Below are 22,008 nucleotides of genomic sequence, written 5' to 3' on the forward strand. Positions count from 1 at the left end.
GCTGACTTCCAACAGGTGAAGCCACAAAGGGGAGCTCACGCAAGCAAACAAACTGAATACACAGACAGCATGACAAAGAACATAGATGAGACTAAGGCTATAAGTAAACAGAAATTCAAACATATAATGAAGGTCTAAAAAGAAATTAGGAGCTCAGAAGTATACTAACACAATCTAAATGATTGACCCCATCCTCATTCCCCTGCTAGGTTGCACTCACACAACCCTCAATAACCTTATACAGAGCATTACATTCATAACTTTTTTCTAGTTTGTGACTACATTGTAGAAGTGGTGACACACGTCTGCTCACATATTTATTTGATTACTTAACTTGTTATTGAGGAAGCGTTGGAGAACGGTTTTGAGCATGGGTGACAATCATACCACATGCATACGTGGTCAAATCAAACTGAATGCCTGCAGTGAACAAACTGGACTTTAAACCTGCTTTGTCAGTTTGTTTTCTCTGGTGAGTTTTTCTTGATTGCCCAACCTTAAAATGAAACTGTCCTAGTTTAGTAAGGCTATTTACAAAAAAAAGATGTTCCTTTCCAGAGAAGAGAACAACACGTCACATGTGACTGACATTTTCCCTGCTTCTGCTTGTTTTTAACACATGCCTGTTTAATCTTCTGCATTCAAGCATCCCGTTACATTCACGTCCACACAAGTGTATCAGTTCTTTTTTGATATGTCAAACTTTCCATCATGTACAGTGGGGCAAAAAAGTATTTAGTCAGCCACCGATTGTGCAAGTTCCCCCACCTAAAATGATGACAGAGGTCAGTAATTTGCACCAGAGGTACACTTCAACTGTGAGAGACAGAATGTGAAAGAAAAATCCATGAATCCACATGGTAGGATTTGTAAAGAATTTATTCGTAAATCAGGGTGGAAAATAAGTATTTGGTCAATAACAAAAATACAACTCAATACTTTGTAACATAACCTTTGTTGGCAATAACAGAGGTCAAACGTTTACTATAGGTCTTTACCAGGTTTGCACACACAGTAGCTGGTATTTTGGCCCATTCCTCCATGCAGATCTTCTCGAGAGCAGTGATGTTTTGGGGCTGTCGCCGAGCAACACGGACTTTCAACTCCCGCCACAGATTTTCTATGGGGTTGAGGTCTGGAGACTGGCTAGGCCACTCCAGGACTTTCAAATGCTTCTTACGGAGCCACTCCTTTGTTGCCCGGGCGGTGTGTTTTGGATCATTGTCATGTTGGAAGACCCAGCCTCGTTTCATCTTCAAAGTTCTCACTGATGGAAGGAGGTTTTGGCTCAAAATCTCACGATACATGGCCCCATTCATTCTGTCCTTAACACGGATCAGTCGTCCTGTCCCCTTGGCAGAAAAACAGCCCCATAGCATGATGTTTCCACCCCCATGCTTCACAGTAGGTATGGTGTTCTTGGGATGCAACTCAGTATTCTTCTTCCTCCAAACACGACGAGTTGAGTTTATACCAAAAAGTTCTACTTTGGTTTCATCTGACCACATGACATTCTCCCAATCCTCTGCTGTATCATCCATGTGCTCTCTGGCAAACTTCAGACGGGCCTGGACATGCACTGGCTTCAGCAGCGGAACACGTCTGGCACTGCGGGATTTGATTCCCTGCCGTTGTAGTGTGTTACTGATGGTGACCGTTGTTACTTTGGTCCCAGCTCTCTGCAGGTCATTCACCAGGTCCCCCCGTGTGGTTCTGGGATCTTTGCTCACCGTTCTCATGATCATTTTGACCCCACGGGATGAGATCTTGCGTGGAGCCCCAGATCGAGGGAGATTATCAGTGGTCTTGTATGTCTTCCATTTTCTGATGATTGCTCCCACTGTTGATTTTTTCACACCAAGCTGCTTGCCTATTGTAGATTCACTCTTCCCAGTCTGGTGCAGGTCTACAATACTTTTCCTGGTGTCCTTCGAAAGCTCTTTGGTCTTGGCCATGGCGGAGTTTGGAGTCTGACTATTTGAGGCTGTGGACAGGTGTCTTTTATACAGATGATGAGTTCAAACAGGTGCCATTCATACAGGTAACGAGTGGGGGACAGAAAAGCTTCTTACAGAAGACGTTACAGGTCTGTGAGAGCCAGAGATTTTCCTTGTTTGAGTTGACCAAATACTTATTTTCCACCCTGATTTACGAATAAATTCTTTACAAATCCTACCATGTGGATTCATGGATTTTTTTTTTTTTTTTTCCACATTCTGTCTCTCACAGTTGAAGTGTACCTCTGGTGCAAATTACTGACCTCTGTCATCATTTTAAGTGGGGGAACTTGCACAATCGGTGGCTGACTAAATACTTTTTTGCCCCACTGTAGCCTTATCAGTCAAAACTGTATCCATAAAAAGGCTGGCTGCACTAGAATTAAAATTAAATAAATGTATATGTAATACTAATAAGAAAAAAAGCACAAATCTATGGTTTTTCATACTGGATTTGTCACGTTTGTGTATATTTTAAGTAATAAGACAATACTGTTTTTACTCCAGGGTCTTATGAGCATAGCTTCAGACATCTGCCGCCCCAAGCAGTTTAAATAAAAGTAGCAAAAGTAAGATTGTGCTAAGTTCTTCCAGTTGGATAAAAACTCTTTTTAAAGTCTCTTTTTCTTGTTTCTTTCAGGAGTTTAGGGGTCCATTTCTCTAAAGTGCGTTCACTGACGTTAGACTCGTGGGAGCCAGAATTACTTAAGGTGCGCCTTCTTAACGCTTTGCCTACAGCTCATCTTCCCTCTGCCATGCTTTTTCCTCCCAGCAGAGTTACACGTCTTATTCCTTTAGTTCATTGCTAATGCAATTTTAATTAGCCCTTTTAAAAAAATGTTCACTTTCCGTGTTGTCTCTCTCATGTTTGTTCTCTCATCTTATATTTAGCTGATGTGTGAATTGGGGAATACTGTGATCAACCAGATTTATGAGGGATCCTGTGAAGAACTCGGAGCAAAAAAACCAGGCCCCTCCAGTTCAAGGTCAGTTTCTATCCAGCAGAGTAATTTTTCCAAGACTCTAAAGATACCTTTTACCTTCTTTCTTATGATCATTTACCTCCAGACAGGAGAAAGAGGCCTGGATCAAATCTAAATACGTGGAGAAACGCTTCCTGAAGAAGATGAGTGGCAGCGAAGCGCTCGTGCAAGGTGAAAGGAAGTCCCGCCCTTGGACAGTGAAGAAATGCCAGCGACACAACAGCTCTGTTCGGGCACCCAACAAGGCTCGTAGGAAATATCACCGATATGAACCTGGCAGCGCCTCGCCGGCAAACCTCTCAGCAGGTCAGTGTGGGGACTTGTGATGTGGTGATAAAACCAAACACACTGTGAAGCCCAGACTGAGCTCTTGTTCTGATCTTTTATTCTCCTGCAGCAGCTGCAGCAAAGTTTCGCCGGGACTCGCTGTTCTGTCCAGATGAGTTGGACTCATTATTTTCCTACTTTGACACTGGCTCTGGTCCTCGCAGTAAGTCCACTACACAATGTGTTGATACAGTGCATTGTTATTGTAGACTTTAGAGAAGATTTTAGGTAAAGGCTCCACAGTGAAACAAAATAACTCAGAAACTGAAGTTCTTATAGCAGTTTTCCACATATTTGTGATTTCCTGAGCAATCTAACCGATAACGTGTCTTTATGTAATGCAGTTTGTGCCAAGTAATGATTAACGTGTCCGTGGCTTGGCAATGCTTGGCCCTGCAGGTCTCAGTAGCGACAGCGGCCTGGGAGGAAGTACTGACGGGAGCACAGACGTCCTGGCCTTTGGCTCAGTGGTGGACAGTGTAACAGAGGAAGGTACGTGTGCTTGTGGGCTCTGTGCCACCAGTGTAAGTAGCTACAATTTAAATTAAATCGTGTTACATGTACTTATATTGTCGCTCATTCTCATGTTAAATTATTCACACACAGAAGAGGAGTCAGAGGAGTCCTCCAGTGGTGAGGTGGAAATTGAACAGGAAGTATCCTCAGACCCTGAAGACCCAAGAGAACTCCACCCTGGCGCGCTCCTATACCGATCCTCCCGACTCCACAACTTGCCGCTCATGGCGGAGGCTTTGGCACACGGTGCTGACGTACACGCCGCTTGCGAGGAAGAGGAGGGAAAAACGCCACTCATTCAGGCTGTGATAGGGGTGAGACGCTCTGTAATAAACATGTGTGGGTGTTTTGGTTTGGATAAAGTGATGTGGATGTAAATGAATAATTTCATTTATTAAATTAAGTTTATCTGTTTAATTGTTAAGTGACTTCAGACCAGTGCCCTTGATGTCAAATGTCATGAAGGTGCTGGAGAAACTGGTTCTTGCCGGCTTTGCTTGCAGGTGACACATGCTCTCCACCCTTTTAAGCCAGTTTCTGTTGAGGGTGGATATCTACATGCTGCTGCATGTCTCTCCCACCTGGATAGTATGGATGGTACTATTGGCATTATGAGAGAATTGTGGGGTTTGGGGGATTTGTTTTTTTTCCCTCCACATCTTTAATACCATCCAACCACTTCTAAGTGAGAAGCTGCTCAGAATGGGTGTCACCACTTCTACTGTTCTGTCAGAGTGGCTTCAGTTTGCACAGCTGGTGTGGTGGTTTGTAATACTCAGGCATCACAGGGGACAGTCCTGTCTCCATTCCTGTTTACTTTGTTCACCGCAGGTTTCTAGTACAACAGTGAAACATGCCACATGCAGAAGCTTTCTGACACTGCAGTAGTTGGAAATCACCTCCTCCTTCTCAATGTTAGCAAGACAAAAGAAATGGTGTTTGACTTCCGGAGGGAAAAAAAATTGTAATTAGGCCCATTAACATCATGGGTGGAGAGTTAATTCACATCATTGGCCAGAATCTGGAGGGCATTTGAGTCATCAGCTCTCCTCCACACTACAGAGGCAGCACAGCTCCTTCTCCCTCAGACTTATTCAACCCCTTCATATGCGCCTTTTCAGGCAATCATTCCTACTGTTCTCAGTGAAACTGTACAATAACTCTTCTTGACAGGTGAACATGTTTGTCAGGCACAAGATACTGCACACATATTTCTGCATTATACCTTCTTGAAGGTGTTTCTTGAGTTTAAAATATCCATATTATTTATTAATGCAATTTATACTGCTCCATTACACTCTTTAAAAAAAAAAAAACCTTCTTTAAATTAACCTCATTTTTATTTCACTTTTTTATTTGTGTTGTTTTTTTGTTTTTTTTATCACTGTTGGGTGTGTATATAGTGCAAACTTTCTATCTCACAATATAAGACCCTCACTATGCGGCAGTGGCACTTTTACTATGTTGTGTATTTATTATAGATTGTGCTTTTATTGTAATTTTTTATCCTGCTGCTGTAACACAATAATTTCTCTGTTGGGATAAAGAAAATCTTTTTTATCTGGACTGTCTACATTAAAAAAACATCTGCAGTCATAAACGATTAAAAACAAGAAAGACTCTCCACGTAAATGCATCGTCTGCCATTATGAACACTGTAGACTTGAAATTCTCCATCTGTCTCTTTGTTAGGGCTCCTTGATAGCTTGTGAGTTCTTGCTACAGAATGGGGCCGATGTGAACCAGAGGGACATGAGAGGCAGAGGCCCACTGCACCATGCAACCGACCTGGGGCACACTGGGTAAGAGAGACATGGAAGTAATAAGCTGTGTCTGATAATCATTGTGTTCTAGCCTGTGTATAATGTCATGAAATGTGGAAATTATTAGGTAAAAGCTACTTTCAGCTGCTCCCTTCCCACAAAGTGGTTACCACAGCAGGTGGCTCCCTGTGTTTGAGTTTTGCGCCAGACGTAGTCCCAAAGGGGATTTATGTCTCCAGCTAGAATTGAACCACCTTTTCTCTTGCCAGGCGAATGTGTAAACCATTGTTGGTACACCTAATATTAATGTACCAACAGCAGTGAATACCTTTTGTTTTGAATGTTAAGGAATGCATGAAGTAATCTTTCCCTATAACAAAACTGCCTAACCAGTTTTGATAATCATATTATTCTTTGACACTCTATGTTGTTTTAACCAGGAAAAACTACAGGAAGTGTCACTGTTAAAAAAAAAAAAAACGCACACAAAAGTCTTCCTCTGGTATGCAGTATAATCCCACGTGATACTTGCCATCACGAGTAACTCATTGCTTTAAAGTATTTGAAGTATTCACATTTGAAACTGCTTAAACTGGAGCTATACGTTCAGACTAAAGTATGGAGCACAGAGATAAACTAAAAGGCATCAGTGAATACCACATCAGTAAGTCATCATGTGTGCATTCCACAAAATCTGCCATGTCACTATTGCTATTGTGGACCATATTTTATTTTTTGACTCTGCTAGGGTGGCATTAAAAACAATCCTTCTTTATTGTACTGCCTGAAACAAGCTGTTATAGCTTCTCTTCTTTTAAGCCAAGCTTCTTGTCATTGGTTACCCTTAATAAACAGATGTTTTGAACAGCAAATAGGTGGAGATATTCCTAACATGATGTGCTTGACATGATCATAATGGGGATATCCACTTTATGATACCATTCAGAGCCTTTGGTGATGTCTTATATAAGAATCAGACAGGAAACGAGGGAATGGGGCGCAGCAAATGCCCACAAGTGAGACTGGGACCCAGGCTGCTACACTTTAGCCTTATAGCATGTGGTCAACCAGTGAGCAAAACTGGGACCCTGTAGGGTAAAGAAATTTTTTTTGTCTTCCCATCTTTGTTTGTACAGCCAGGTGTGTCTGTTCCTGAAAAGAGGAGCATCACAAACAGAGGTGGATGAACAGGGCCATGATCCTTTAAGCATCGCTGTCCAGGCTGCCAATGCAGACATCGTCACCCTGTAAGACACTCTGTGTAATAGTAGCTGATCTGGAAGAACATGTATTACTTCATGGTTTTGCTGAACAAGCAACTAACCTGGCAAAACTTTAACAATTTAAATGCAGTCAGCTGAATTTTTTCTCTCTGTGGACCATATGTTTGTCTTTTGTGGTATTGATCCATGCTTTAATCCATGTGACTAAAAGAATTACTTGCACCAGATTGTTATTCCACTTGTAAGCACTGCGGATAAACAGTTAAAAAATAGTTTAAATCTTTATAATGTTATTATGAAAGCTTGTGTATCCATCATTGGTGGCAAAGTCATAACAGTTCTTTTCTTACCTTCCTCCCTCCTCTCACCCTTACCTTATTTTCTCACCTTCTATCATCTCCCTTTGTCCTGCCTCGCTCCTTCCCACTCCTGTCCTCCAGGTTGCGTCTAGCTCGGATGAATGAAGAGATGCGAGAGGCAGAGGCGGCTCCGCTGGGTCAACCAGGTCAATACCCCACAAGCAGTCCCACTGAGCAGCAGTATAGGAAGTGCATCCAGGAATTCATCTGTCTCAACATAGACGAATGCTAGTGGTCACTTCTGTACCGTGGAGCAAAGCCTGTGCTCTATTTATAAATCTTCCTCCTGACTGAGAAAATAACATATTCATGTAAAAGCTGCCCCTACACCCTGATCACAAGTCTGTTACTTCCCCTAGATCTAAGCCTGCAGGCAACTTCTGATAAGCTGGGTGTCTGAATAAAGAGTGACTATTGGATGCTTCGAGTCATAGGGAGCATCCCCGTGATGGACCTTTCTAACTCTACTGACTATCCAGTCACCTTCACCATCTTCCTGCTTCGCCACTATGTTTCTGCTTACCATTACTTGGCACTACCAATCCTAGCTACACAACACAGCCAGTAAAATGACATCAGCTTTCTTGGTGTTTCGCTAACAGGGTTATGCTCTAACTTCATTACATGGTGTGACCTCCTGTATGAGGGTGTGGGTGTTTTTATTTTTGTTGCCTAACAGCTCTTACCTCAGAAGAATCTCGCTGCATTAATCCTGTACACTTTATATCTATCCAGACCATCTGTGTGACATCCAATGTACCCATCTCTCCTTCATCAGAGATGTAAATATGCATATTTAGAAGTTTAGAAACTGTGTACTGTGGCATGAGGTAAAACAATATGGTATTTGTTCCAGTAACTTAAAAGAAAAAGAGTAACTGACAAGCTGCAGTAGAGGTGGGCAGGATAGTTTTACTGTGTATAAAAAGGGGGGTCGGGAAGGAAGAAGTGAAACTGTGACAAAAATGTTGAAGGGCTTGTGGGGAAGAGACCCTCGCCTGCTTTGTAAGATACTTTGTGTCGTCATGAGTGAGTGAGTGAACAGGAGAGTGCATGTGTTAAAGAATACTGAGAGACAGTTAAATAATATGTAAAGGAAAAAAAAGACTGCACTTTTCCCATATACAGAATTATCATTTAGCTTTTACATTGTTCTTGTCTAGTCAAGTTGTTGTCGATTTATTGTCTATTTTAATGATGTCTTTTTTATTTATCTTTCCAGAGGACCAGTGCAATGCATTATTGAATGCAGTTTTATATCAGCATTTCTGTTAATGATTGTCATTTCAATCTAAAATCCTTATTCAGAATTTATGATGGAGGTCTTTAGATATATTTTACATTAACAGCAGTCAGAAAACTTTCAAATGGCCTTAGATTACAGAGTACTTTTGTCTTGGCAGTAAAACGTGCCACTTCTCATTAGGTTATGCAAACACATCAATGGAACTTCTGATTTCTCTGAGGAAATTCTGAATTGACAGTGACTCATTATTTGAGCAATAACTGCCAATAGTTCAGAGCAGTGAGAACATGCAGAAATGTAAAATTGCATCATGTTATTCACTTCCATTTATAGAACATAAAACTAAAAAGCTCTTCAGCTTCCTGGCAATGGTAATATTACAGGAAAGTATTCGTGTTATGTTGAAATTATGGAGTATATTTAATCTTTTAAAAACTCGTGTCGTGACAGGACTAGCATATCTACGTCAATGCTAAGAATATCCTCTGTATGCTTTGCTAGATTTTTGGGAAGTTTGACCTTTGCATCTTGAGCATGATGAATATTTTTTCTATAATTTGATCACTTTGTGCAGTGCAGTCCTGTCAAAAAAAGCATGTACCGATATGACCTCTCTGGTGTCAGAAGTTTCTTCCTTTTTCCACCTCTGTGCCATTGTTTCATCCACACACGAATCTGTGGTGACTTTTCTTCTTTTCATTTCTTTCATTTTTTTATACTGTGCTTTTATTTTCCTCTGCCAAAGACTTTTTTTTTTTTTTTAAGGGAAAGTGTCTGACACTGTTGTATAACATCATGTTAAAAAAAGGAAAAAAAGAAGAATTGTTTTGGGTATATACAGGATACTCTTACCATCCTTTCTGAGTTGTGAGAGTGGTAGAAACACTGTTGGTGCTCACATGTTCAGAAGATGTGACTTACCTGATAGATACAATAGTTCAATGTACTGCAAGTAGAACCAGTCTCGGGGGGTGATGTGAAGCTACTGTGACCAAACTGTTAAGAGCTGTCGCCCTCGCGGAAGTATTAAATGTTGTGTCCATTTGTGTGTAGTATTGGCTTAAGAGTGGTTAAAGGCGCAAACATGCTGTATATAGTACACTTGCATATTTTAACTTAATGCTAACTTCCTGCCTCTCGGCATTCGGTCACAGATTCTGTTTAATGTTTGTTTTTTCATTGTCTTTGAAAAACAGCCGGTCGGGTAGAACTGTGACACGGTTCTGAATTACTTGCAGGGGTTCTTCTGTTTACTGGCATTTGGATATCTTTGGAATACTCCCTTCCATGTCTTTAGAAGCACTAAGGGGAAAAACAAAATACATACAATAAAACTGAGAAACTGAAATGGATCTGTTAACCCAGCTGCCTGCTTCTTATTCTCATTGCTGTTCCCTCTCTCATCTTTTCTGTCTAACATTCTCCCAGCATTCTTTTTCCAGATGATAGCTGCTCTAATTATTGAATAATAATAAATACGGCAGTGGTTGTAATCCATAGATATAGCCAGATGCTGGGAGAGTGCTATTTTACAGAATACTCTGGTGTGTCTTTGGTGATTCACAAACTTTTGGTAGCACTTGGCTTATTCAAAGCAATAAACCAATTAGTCTCATGTTGTGAAATATCACTGAGGTGTACACAGACTCTACTATTTAAGAATAACTTAAGCATTCAGAGTCTTATGGGTATTAAAACAGTGCTTCATCTGCTTGCCCGCAGCAGCAACACCGTGCCTTGAATAATTCAGTGTCTCCAGTGTGTAAAACATGTATGTGCTCTCACAAGCATATGTCACACCATCCCTGAATAAAATGTCCTCTCTAATTCCTTTAATTTAACACTAAAGACAAATGACACATGTCCACTTGAGGAAATAACCACTGACTGACATATCATTGCTTCTGTTACCACAGGACATACCCCGAGCAGCAGGAGAGTAAAACCTAAGGATGTTCGGGATAGAGTGAGTGAAGCATCCTGGGCTGTCTTGCTGTGGCACACTAGCGTGATACTATGATTTTTCCTGCTCTGGTGGTTGCGCTTTAACTTGAGGTTCTTGCTCTGTGGCCCTCCCCCCTCCTATTTTTATGGATAAGCTTGGAAAACATTTGCTGTGATAATGCTGCCAGTCTTTTCCCTTTCTTATAAATGAGGCACAGGAACATTGCCTTAAGGAGGATGTGCCAAGATGGCTACAATACAGTATTTATACAGTTAAACTGTAATTTTGACTGAATTCAATGAGAGTTGGTAAGTTAAAAAAAAATGAATGAACAGGATGCTCACCACTACTTCCCTTTAAATTCCACACTTGCTATTAAGTATCCAGGAATCCCATTTAAGAGGAAATAAGGTTTTTTACTTGTACGCCCCATGAGGCTTGGGAGCAACGCAAAAATATGAGGCTGCGGGCACTTTTCTCTTTCGTGGGTATGCAAAGCAAACATTGATCTGATCTTTCTTCCTTATAATCTTGCTTATATACAGTACTGTACAAAAGGCTTGAGTCACCAATTGTTTCTTAATTTGCTTCTAATAAGCCAGACTTTTGTTATTTTTAAAAATGTGGTCAATAGTTCAAAGTTTATCAGCTGCTTTTTCACTGAACTTTACTCCAGTCTTTGTGCCTCACAATTTCCATTCATTCAAGTATAAAAATGCTTCTGACTTCAGGGATGTGCCAGGCTCGTCTTAACAAACAACTTGCCAAACAACTGGTTTTAAATGTTATTTTTAGTCACCGTGTTTCTGATAAATGGTCAACAGCATTTGTTGTAGATAAAACATTATTTTGTACCAATGAGTTGATTCCTAAATATTAGCTGAAAACTTAACATATGTCCACGTGGCTTTCAGCATGCGCTTAAAATGTTGAGGAAAGGGGACAAGAAAGGATTTGAAAAAAACAGATGAACAGGATCTGAAAGTCATGTGCTTAAGAAACAGGTTAGAAATACAGCATAGACCTGGCACAGGCTCTGAGATATGCACCTGACCCTTCATTTGATCCCTGTACTGTTGACTGAAGCCTCACAGAAATTGTCTCAGTGCAAGGGTAGCTAGATTCTTAGGAAAGGGAAACGGCTAAAGAAGAATGACATACGCCAAATATACAAGAATTGGACTAAAAATCAGTGGCGACATTTTTGAAGGAGTAATGAATTCAAATTTTATATTTTTAGTTGGTGTCAGTGAGTGTCTACAGCATTGTCATGGTTGGATTTTGACCCACCATATAATGATGACAGCTTCATTTTTAATGATTACAATGATCCCGACCACACTTCCAAAGCATTGTTAGATAGAAAAACTCACAATGAAACAGTATCAGGCATAGATTCGTGTTACCAAAAGAAAAAGAAATGAGTGGTGTCTCAAGAGTTTTTTCACAGTAGTGTATCGCATATTCTAAAAGAAGGTTGGTAATTCTCCATGGTGCCCTGCAGTGGGACAAATCCTTGACTTCAGTGTCCACTGTTTCAGGTGACATCTCCTGCACTGATGTCTTTCGCGAGTTTTCTCTCCTCGCGTCTCTCCAGCCTGAAAAGTTGAGAAGAAGGAGCTTACAGTTCAGCAGCTGTAAGAAGCCAAAGTGATCACTGCTGACCCCTCACTTCATCCGACCTCTCTTCAGTCACTTTGGAATCAGGCAGGAGACTGCTGCGTTCGATTAGAAGACACGTTGGTCCGCCGAAGTGAATGCTCTGGGAATGAAAAAAGAAAAGTCAAATTCCAGTAGGCACAAGTTAAAACTACAGCAGACTTGTAATAGTTGTAATATTCTCTCGTAAATAAACTTGGTCAAAGACAAACAGTTCTATTGCACTGATGTTTTAGCTGACTTACTCCAGTTTTGATAATGTTAGTCATCCAGCAGAGCTGACATTAACATTTGATGACCTTTAGACATATAACAACAAAACAATTCTCAACCTGTCCAACTAATATTGCATAGGGCCCCATTACAAAGTAAACTCAACCTTGGACCTGTCTGAGCATGAACAATGGGACCTGGAGCTTGAGTTGGATAGGACATCATGTAGATGCATCATCAGATTGGAATCTGGGGAGCCTGGAGGTTCGATCACTGTTCCTATTTCGGTTAACGGGAAGTACAATTTCTTTATGTGCAACAGTTTTTGGACAGATGGTCATATGTGCAAGGAATGTCCTCATGACTCTCAGGACCCGAGTTCTCCCCGGAGAACAGTGCAATGTAAGAGGTGATGATTGTTATTTACTGTAATTTTGAAAAAAAAAAAAAAATCTCAGGAAGCAGTTGAGCTTCCCAAACTGTGGGTCTCACACCCACACCAACAAAATTAAAAAAAAACAAAAACAAAACACAGATAAAATAATCCGGGTTTGACTGTGTTTGCTAATGCTTATGCAAATATTTCCACGGGCTTAATGACGCTCTCTATGATGAGTAAATGAAACTTGACCTTTAAATTAAGTGAACTAATCCTTTAACATTTCTTCAGCATTTGTGATGAAATTTCTGATAAAATGATTTTAAGTGTTTTGTAACTGATGGCAGAAGTCAAATAAAAAAATCTACTGAAATTATTAAAGGTCTTGTGGAATGTTTTAGCGGACTAAACAATGGTTGTTGTTTAGTCCGTGTTTTGTTGCAAATCCAAATTTAAGCACCAGCATAAAGTACCGGGAGGCCCTCTGAGCCCCTGGCATCAGACAGACCGCTGTGTAGTGTGTCAAGTGCTACTTGGCGATTGACTATAAATGTAAGTACGGATGTTATGATTAAAAGACAGTTACTGAAGGGTGACCATGTTTGTTAGACGGTACTGGACTTCCAGGAGGATCGCGATTGGGCAGCTAGCGACAGTAAAGCACTTGCTAAGTAACGTTTCGACTGCTACAGCAGCGATGAAGAAGAAAACCGGAAGTGTAATTTTTCCTCCTGCTGGCGATAGCGTAAGCTACTTTGGTGTCATCGTCTTATCGGATTGGGGTTGGCAACAGAAATAACAACCTTATTTCGTGTCCAGCCACGAATACATATTTTCGTTGGGGTTTCTGGAGAGGTATGTGTATACTGCACATCCCGTAGTTACTAATAAAAGCGAGAGATGTCGCGGTCAGCTGTCGTTATACAATATACAATACAACTGTTCCTGCTAGTAGCTGCTAACATTAGCCGGTTAGCAGTGGCCTACGTTGGCTAACGTTAGCCACTTGTTCTAAAATGCACTCAAACAGGAACCGACACCGGTTAGCATTAGCAAAGCCACCGTGCCAAGCTAGCTTTCCTGAACTGGCTTTACTGATTAAAAGTGTGGTGTGATTAAAGAGTGGTCAGACACATGCAGTCATTCTGTAGCTGAAGCTTGGTCCGTAATAGTTGTTTATTATTTAATTATCAGGCTTTATGACAGGCACTGAATGTGCCAGAAATGTAACGTTAGCCGCTAAGTAGCGGATTAGCCTCAGTCACATAAGTTGCGTTAAGAAGCCTTCCTCTTTATTAGGAAGTGATAATGACATAATTCTAGCACTGTTGCGGTCCACGTACTGCTTATTACATGTCAGCGTTTGTCCCCGTGACACCAGGTCAGTTGACAGTGTTTGTTATTGTCGTAATTTTCAATTACATGGGTTGACAGGGGAAGAAAGTTTAAAGTACAATTATATCCGTTGTGTAAGTATTTGGAACACGATGCGTATTTTAACTTGAACGCAATACATACTATATTCCACTCTCTGCTAAATGCTTACTTTTTCACTTGGCGAGGCAGTGTTGTATGCATATAGCATTAAAGCACCACAGCAGTGCTGTGCATGAGTTACAAAACAAACAGTCACAGCGCCATTAGAGAACAATGAGAGATTGGATAAATTGTTTTTAAAATTCGGTGCTTTTTGTAAGATGTACTAATTGGACAACTTCATCTTTTAGGAAAACAGAGGCGAAGTAATCACTTGATATTTAAACTTCACTCTGCAGCCAGAGTTGAGCTATTTCTGCCTGTTTCTCCAGTTAGCGTTAGCATTTGCTAATAAATAAACAGAAGCCTGTACTGGTTACGTGTTGTTCAGTGTGAGATTTTACTGCCCTTCTCTGCTTTTGTTGTTGTTGTTAATTAACACACTGTTAGTCTTTTCAACCCGATTTCACTCTAGTTGAAACACATTGAACATGTTAGGAACCTTGGCCTTATTTTAGACAGTGGTCTTAGCATTCATAATCATACTAATAAGGCCAACACAACTGCATATGCAGCTTTCTAACAGTATAACCATATGTCAAAAAAAATTCTTATCTCAAACTGACTGGGAAATGGTCCATCCATTCATATCAACCAGGTTACTGCTGTATTTGCAAGATTATCCAAATCATCAGCTAGATAACTTCAGCTTGTTTGAAATTAATTGGCTGCCACTGCAATACAGAAATGCCTTTAAAATGCTTCTATTTGTTCCTAAAGCACTCAGTGGTTTGACCCCCAGTACATCTCGGACTCTGAGACCTCTCAGGTCATCAGGTGCAGGTCTGTAAACTGCTACCAGAATGAGATGAAAGTTTGCTGAGGGTACATTTTGTTATAATGGTTCTCTTCTTTGGAACAACCTTCCCACTGACCTGATGTCAGTTCCAACTGTGTCTACATTCAAAAACAAACTTGGAGCCTCTTTATTCTTGCAGGCATATGATTAATAACTTTGTGTTTGTGTGTGACTGTTAACGTATCTCTCTTATGTTGTTTTTATTGCCTTAAGAGATTGTAGAGCTACATAGTTTTAAAAATATTTTTATCTTTTGTGGCAAGCACATTTAACCTACGTGTAATGAAATGTACTATATAAATAATATTTGCAGTGATATGTTTAAGAGTTTATTAAATATTTAATAGTATTGATATTTAATAGGTCAGGTGACAGTGCTGGATGCAATGTTTTTTGATCTGCTCTAGTTGAAGCTGCAGTTACCTTTCACAGGCATATTAGGGTTAAAGCCTTCCGCTACCCAGAATGATTCATTCATTCAGAGTTCTTCATTCATTCAATCATTCAAATCTATGCAGTCCAGAGTTCAGATCCATAGTAAAACAGGATATGCTTTGATTTCCTAATGTAAAGGAATACATCTGGACAGTGATGTCAGTGTAAATCCAGATTTATGCAATTCACTGTTTTTGTTTTCTCACTGTTTATGTTCTCTCAATCATCAGATGAACAACAACGGGAACAAAAGAGCTCCAACTACAGCCACTCAGAGACTTAAGCAGGATTACCTCAGGATAAAGAAAGACCCCGTGCCTTACATTTGTGCAGAGCCCCTTCCCTCCAACATCCTAGAATGGTAAGTTCCTCATTAGTCAGGAAATATTGGGACTTTTTGACTCTTGAGGTCCAGCCAGGGAAGGGTGTTTAGGGCCATCGACAAAGTTTAAAACCTGTGAATATTCTGTAGAAAAATAATAAACTAAACATTTCATGTGTAAAATCAGGCTAGTGTTTTACACCAACAAAATTGAATCGTGGTTTCCAAGATGAACAGATGAAGAGAATTAAAACTGCATCCACTGCTATATACAAGTGAGTATTTAGCAGTGGATGCAGTTTTAATTCTGTTTTCAGAGCTTTAAAAAATTTACAGTGCTGTGTAAAAGTCTGGAGGCAGTCCTCATTTCTTTATATTTTGCTAAAAAAAAGTGACATTGGTGCAGCAATTTCTGAAACATGTGCAAACTTAAATGGAAATACAGTGTACAAGGCAAAAGTTTGCACAGTTCTGAGTTGAAAGGCTGAAAGTCATTATCCTTCACTATGTCTTGAATTCTTAGGCAAGCTTTTGTGTGCTTTCTTTTTCTTTAGGAATAGTTCTCAGTGCTTCTTGAAGGACATGGTGCAAAACTACTATTTTTATGACTTTTAAATTATGTTATTGTTGTTTTTTGTGTATTTGACTTAAGAAATTGGAAGAAATTGTTCATTGTTGCAACAGGCTTCTACAGAAAGTAGTGAGTCAACTAAAGAAGGGGGAACAAAATATGTTTTTCCAACAGGCTGCTAATAAGAAAGTCATTTCTTTGAAACCATGTGTGTACACAATACTGAGTCATCCCTTTTTATACTGGAATGAATCCTAGGACAGTGTTAAGTAACTTGACAAACAAGAAAGCAAAAGTTAAAGTGAGTGGAAAAAGCAACCAATGTTCAAACATTTAAAAACACGTCTGTAGAACTTTTGCCTCAAGACCACTTTGGTCACGTCAGAAAGACTGGTTCCTTGGAAAGATTTATATTTTTTAGAAGGAAAATGTATAGAAATGAGTGATGAGTAAAGACTGCACACTACTGCACCTCAATAGTGGCAAATACAGGCTTAGATTTGAATGATAATACTGTTAGCTCTATTTCTGCGGTAGAAGGAAACCCATATGAAGAGTGACACTGTACAAATTGTATATATCCCACAGACTATCCTAATGATGATCAGGTATCGTTTCCTGTAAAGCTATGAACAGGTTTTTGTTAATTTTGTTTATACTCATTTTCTTTCTATTGGGAGATGTCTTAAAAATCTAAACCAGTACAAAAAAGACGTATAGATATTGGAGAAAAAGTGCAATTGACCAAAAATGTTCTGAATACGTGACATTTAAATAATGAAAGAAATATGTAATTGAGCACTTTTAGCACTTAGCTAAATATTAGCCATATAATTTGATTAGCATTTCTTGAATGGATGTTTATTAAAGAAATTAATGGTTTTAAATAAAGTCATAATGAGCGCTGGAATGTGACATGGCCCTCAGTAGTGTGTTTAACTCTTAAAAGAAAAAAAATATATATATGATATTAAAAAAATATGATATTTTTATTGTAATTATTTAGACATTTGAGCGTGAGTTTAACATGATCAGTGCAGTACTGTGCAAAACTCTAAATTCACCTCTTGGTTTTTATATTTTGCTTCCAAGGAGCCAGACTTTCTTAACATTTTCAAAGTGGTCTGGAGCAGTAGTTCTCAAGACTTTCTGAACATTTTAAAATCTTTAGACACTCGTTGCTTTTTCACCTATTTTCAGTCCAGTTCTTGTTCTTTGTTTTGTTTTGTTTGTTTTCTTGTTTGCCTTTGTGTTAGACCAGCAGTCCCCAACCCCCGGGCCTCGGACTGTGAGTCGTTTGGTACTGGGCAGCGAGAGTTGAGGCTCAGGTGTGAAATGTATGGTTTTCAGGGTTTTTATCGGTTTTCAGCGTTATTTTGTTATCGTTTTTATCGTTAACTCTGTTTTCCTGGGTCTTTTCACGTGTGTTATGAATAAATCTTCTTTTTTTTGGTACCGGTACTAGTTTTATTTTGTTGTATTTATACGCGACACCTTAAAGGCCGGTCCGTGAAAATATTGTCGGGCATAAACAGGTCCGTGGCGCAAAAAAGGTTGGAGACCTCTGTGTTAGACCACTGAGTTAATGCAGCTTGCAGTTAATGTGTATTGTTGAGCCCTCCTGTGCATTTCTTCACTGTAGTTTTTGAATGGAACAGTGAGAGAATAAAAATCACCACCTGATATAAAGAGTAATAAGAGTAGCCTCAATACAAGGATTCACAAAGGTCAGCAAATTCCAGGTGGGAGACAAAACTGTTGGAATTGATGTGAGGGAAGGTGCGGAGAGGTAGAAACGTGAGGAAAAAATTAATTTGGCTCAAAAAATAAAAACAAACAAGACAACAACAAGTAAGGGAGCTAGGAGGGGGCAAAAGTCCCAGCAGTTTGTTTCTTTTGTATCTTGCATCATGTATGAAACACAGGCACACTAATTAACACGTAATTACCTTGTGGCTGCCATTGCCAGCAGCTGCCACTGTGTGCATTCGAGCATGAATGCTGGCGGCGGTGTTGGTTACTAGTGTCGGTTATGTTGAAAGGTCTACAAAGATTCATTGCAGAATAGACAACTTGGCAAAGTAGGCATTTTAAATCATATCTTAGGCGCTTTGTGACTAGCAGCCTGTCATTCATTCATATATCTATCTGTCTGTCTGTCTGTCTATCTATAAATTTAGATCTTAGATCACAGGATGTGAAAGATCTAAATTTTTAAAAAAAAATTGGAGGAGAAACAGAGTTTGATTCTGGGCCATGCCAGCAAGTCTAGAGATGACTTGTTTAGTCAAATCTGAAATAAGTGATTAACTTTTTTTGTTCCTCTTTTTCAGGCACTATGTAGTCAGAGGTCCTGAGAAAACCCCGTATGAAGGTAAGAAATGCTAAACACTAGAAAAAAACTTGTGTAATGTGTGAGTTTAGATGAGTTAATAACTGATAACATCACCGGAATGATCAGGTGAGTCTTTCTCAGGTTAGCTTCATACAGGTATGACTAATCCTTTGGGGGTCTTTTGCTTTTGATATATCACAGTGTTGTATAACATATATTTATATATGTCATGTCTAATTTATAGGTGGATATTACCATGGAAAACTTATATTTCCCAGAGAATTCCCCTTTAAACCACCAAGTATCTACATGATAACGCCAAACGGGAGATTTAAGTGCAACACAAGGTAGGACTGTAGCTTCTTATTGCGCAGTTAATTTAAGCGTTAAAGCTTTGAAAATGATTTAGGCTGCGTTTTTAGAACTTGGTCATAAATGTTCCCGTTTCTCCACAGGTTATGTTTGTCCATCACAGACTTCCACCCGGATACGTGGAACCCAGCGTGGTCCGTCTCGACAATCCTCACGGGTTTGCTCAGCTTCATGGTGGAAAAAGGACCCACTCTTGGCAGCATTGAGACCTCTGATTACACAGTAATTAAAACAGACTATCCTATTTGCAACATAATGACATAAATGACCTGTTATGTCTCAGGTATTTCATGTCTTCTTTCTTTTTTTTTTTTTTCTAGAAAAGACAACTATCAGCCCAAAGCCTGGCTTTCAACCTCAAAGACAAAGTATTCTGTGAGCTGTTTCCTGATGTAGTTGATGTAAGTATGAGGGCCTTTTTTGGGGGGGGGGTTTGGGGAGGGGGGACGTTCATCAGGGACTGATTCCATCCTAACCTTCTCCTCCTCCTTTCTGCCAGGAGATGAAGCAGAAGCAGAAGGCCCAGGAGGAGCTTAACGCCCGTACACAGCCTCTCCCCTTACCTGATGTGGTGCCTGATGGAGACCCCCAGCAAGCCCACTATGGCCTCCCAGCCCTCAACGGTGGTCCTGCCCCACTAGGGGGTGCCAACCCCGCCCCTGGCCAGCAGCAGGCCAATCGTAACCATGGACTACTAGGTGGGGCTCTAGCCAACCTCTTTGTGATTGTAGGCTTTGCAGCGTTTGCCTACACAGTGAAGTACGTGCTGAGGAGCATAGCGCAGGAGTGAGAGGAGCCGGTGTTTTAGGGCAGCGCTCCCCTCCCCCTGCAGGTGAGCCAACTAGTGGACTCGATATTCTACAAACACACTACGTGGGGTGGGGAGGGATGTTCATTCCCGATCAAACCCCTCCACAACCACAACCTCCACCACCACCACTACTACCACTACCAACATGGACTTTGGAAGAAAAAAACTCAAAGCCCACCTAGCCAGGAAGGACTGAGGGGAGGAGGAGGAGGTGGGGGATGGACGGGAGTGGCTGTAGAGCCGGGGCCGGGGAGACTGGAGGGGTTTATTAAAACGGTTGTGATCTACTCTGTGCTTCTGTGGTTTATATCACTTCTAGAAACAAACTTGGCTCATGGGTTGTGGGAGAGTGTAGCTCTGTGGGTCACTTTGTTGCAGACTTCACAGCAGACATATTGATTTCCTTTGTGAAAATGAACTTTGCATAACTGGAAAACTTGTTTGTTGATTCTAAATTGTTTGCCTCTGCCAATCACTTCTTTAGAAAGCATTCCCATCTGCATTGTTTCCTGCTAATTCATTAGAGGAAATAAAATCCTCAGGGGATGAAGAGATGATTTGATCCAGCTCCAAGACTTTTTTTTTTTTTTTTTTTTTAAGAGTGACATGAAGAGACCAAATACATACAAGTCAAGTTTCATGTAATCAATTTCCTCGGAAAAACCTCAAAGTAGTAGTTATGGTTTCCACTTTCTGTGTCAGGGGTGTTACGTCTTCTACTTTCTGTTTCCTATGAATGGGTTTGAATGCATTCCTGGTATACCATTCAAAGGCTGCCAGGCTACAGTGCTGGGATACATGCCAAGAATACATTAGTGTAATTTAGTAAAGGTTGGACATGATAATAAGGACTTGCAAGATGAGTCTGTGGCCAAAATAATGATGAATCCATTAATTCCCATCCAAGGAAGTATAAAAGGCAGATTCTGTGAATAGTGTAAGATCAGTAACTTTTAATAATCAGACACAATATGATAAAGAAGCATATAGCAGCAAAACTATACGTGCACTTATATGAAAATGGGTGTTATAAAAGAAAGCTCATGCTTGTCAGTACTTGTCAGTTTATCTCACTGTCTGAGATTAAGCACCGGTGATGCGTCACTGACTAAGAGACTAGACAAAACTCCAGCCTTGATTTCTATTCATATATGAAGGCAGAGAGCATGAAGAAAACAAAAGTTGGCCTTTGATCCTGTGAAGCAGCTAAAGCTACACGGTCAGAGTTAGATGTTAGTGCAGATGGTCTCTCCAGTCAACCCATGAGCCAAGCATTGTCTGCACAAAAATAAACGGAGACAAGGACCTTTTAATTTGGCTTAGCCAATCAGTATAGCAGCAATCTACATAGGATTAAATGAGGAGACCCATGCAGAGAACCTTTTTTTTTTTTGTTTCTGTATATTCCTTTTATTTCTTTCTTTTTTTTTTTTTTTTTTTTTAAATCATTTTTTCTCTTTGTGTTTTTGTTCTCTTTTATTTATAGAAATGTCCAGCTTGTCTGTCGTGGCTCTAAAGAAAACACCCAGTGATTTTTCTTAGGGCTGTGCAGTCAAACACGCGGTCGTGTTAGTGGTGCTGGCTCACGCAATTGCTGATGATTTACTGTTGTGCATTGCATTTAGTAAAAGCTGGTTCTACTGTACTGCATCTAATCCTTCCACAGGAAGAAAACTCCGAAAGCAGAAGATTCTCTTGTTCGTTGCTCTTTTCTCGGCGCCATCTCAAAATCAGACAAACATGATGATTATGATGAGAGTGCGTTTGTGTGATTATACAGCAAATGCCCAAATTACCATGCTTCAATTAATCTTGTGTGGCATTGTCTCTGTTTTCATAGTAAAATGCAAATAAATTACCCTGCTCAGTGGGGCATTTAATAATAATATCTCCATTTGCTTAATGATGACGCAGTGGTTCAGTGGTCAGCGCCTCACAGCCAGAAGCTTCTGGGTTTTTGCAACTTCCTGGTGTCTTTCTGTGGGACGTGCCTGTTGTGTTTTCCCCTGAGTGGTTCGGTTTTTCTGCCAGCATAAACAAACGCATGCATGTCAGGTTTTCTTTTTTTTTTTAAATTGGAAGTAAATGCTTATGAAGACCTCAAAGTTTGTAGAGTGAAAAATGTGACTTCCATGTAAAGTTTTTTGAGGGTTTAGACTGAAAATAATACATAGGTGGAAGTCCATTCTCTGACAACATCACATGCTGTTTTTATCT

The 22,008-nt window shown here is 40.1% G+C and overlaps 2 protein-coding genes across 6 annotated transcripts in view; both read left to right on the forward strand.

Annotated features, from left to right (window-relative positions):
* LOC113022706 (arf-GAP with coiled-coil, ANK repeat and PH domain-containing protein 3-like) overlaps positions 1–12,761 on the forward strand; it is a 57,316-nt gene extending 44,555 nt beyond the window's left edge. The window contains exons 16-26 of the mRNA XM_026168392.2: positions 2,638–2,707; positions 2,889–2,983; positions 3,066–3,286; positions 3,378–3,470; positions 3,698–3,799; positions 3,914–4,137; positions 5,516–5,625; positions 6,723–6,833; positions 7,250–7,314; positions 10,331–10,380; positions 11,901–12,761. Coding sequence (XP_026024177.2) covers positions 2,638–2,707; positions 2,889–2,983; positions 3,066–3,286; positions 3,378–3,470; positions 3,698–3,799; positions 3,914–4,137; positions 5,516–5,625; positions 6,723–6,833; positions 7,250–7,314; positions 10,331–10,380; positions 11,901–11,969 — 1,210 coding nt within the window. The 3' untranslated portion in view covers positions 11,970–12,761. The remainder of the gene's footprint in view (positions 1–2,637; positions 2,708–2,888; positions 2,984–3,065; positions 3,287–3,377; positions 3,471–3,697; positions 3,800–3,913; positions 4,138–5,515; positions 5,626–6,722; positions 6,834–7,249; positions 7,315–10,330; positions 10,381–11,900) is intronic.
* A 262-nt stretch (positions 12,762–13,023) lies between these two features.
* On the forward strand, positions 13,024–20,348 carry ube2j2 (ubiquitin-conjugating enzyme E2, J2 (UBC6 homolog, yeast)). Of its 5 annotated transcripts, none has more exons than XM_026168399.2 (7): positions 13,024–13,162; positions 15,611–15,741; positions 18,607–18,647; positions 18,853–18,955; positions 19,064–19,202; positions 19,301–19,381; positions 19,480–20,348. In XM_026168399.2, exons 2-7 carry the CDS (start codon positions 15,611–15,613, stop codon positions 19,768–19,770), a joined length of 786 nt encoding a protein of 261 aa, XP_026024184.1. In that variant the 5' UTR covers positions 13,024–13,162; the 3' UTR covers positions 19,771–20,348. The 5 variants fall into 5 exon arrangements, with proteins under 5 accessions (XP_026024184.1, XP_026024182.2, XP_026024183.1 ...); XM_026168397.2 differs by lacking the exon at positions 13,024–13,162 and adding an exon at positions 13,219–13,355; XM_026168398.2 differs by lacking the exon at positions 13,024–13,162 and adding an exon at positions 13,323–13,465.
* The last annotated feature ends 1,660 nt before the right edge of the window (positions 20,349–22,008 follow it).

This window comes from Astatotilapia calliptera, chromosome 5, assembly GCF_964374335.1.
Source record: "Astatotilapia calliptera chromosome 5, fAstCal68.1, whole genome shotgun sequence".
NCBI classification, from domain to species: domain Eukaryota; kingdom Metazoa; phylum Chordata; class Actinopteri; order Cichliformes; family Cichlidae; genus Astatotilapia; species Astatotilapia calliptera.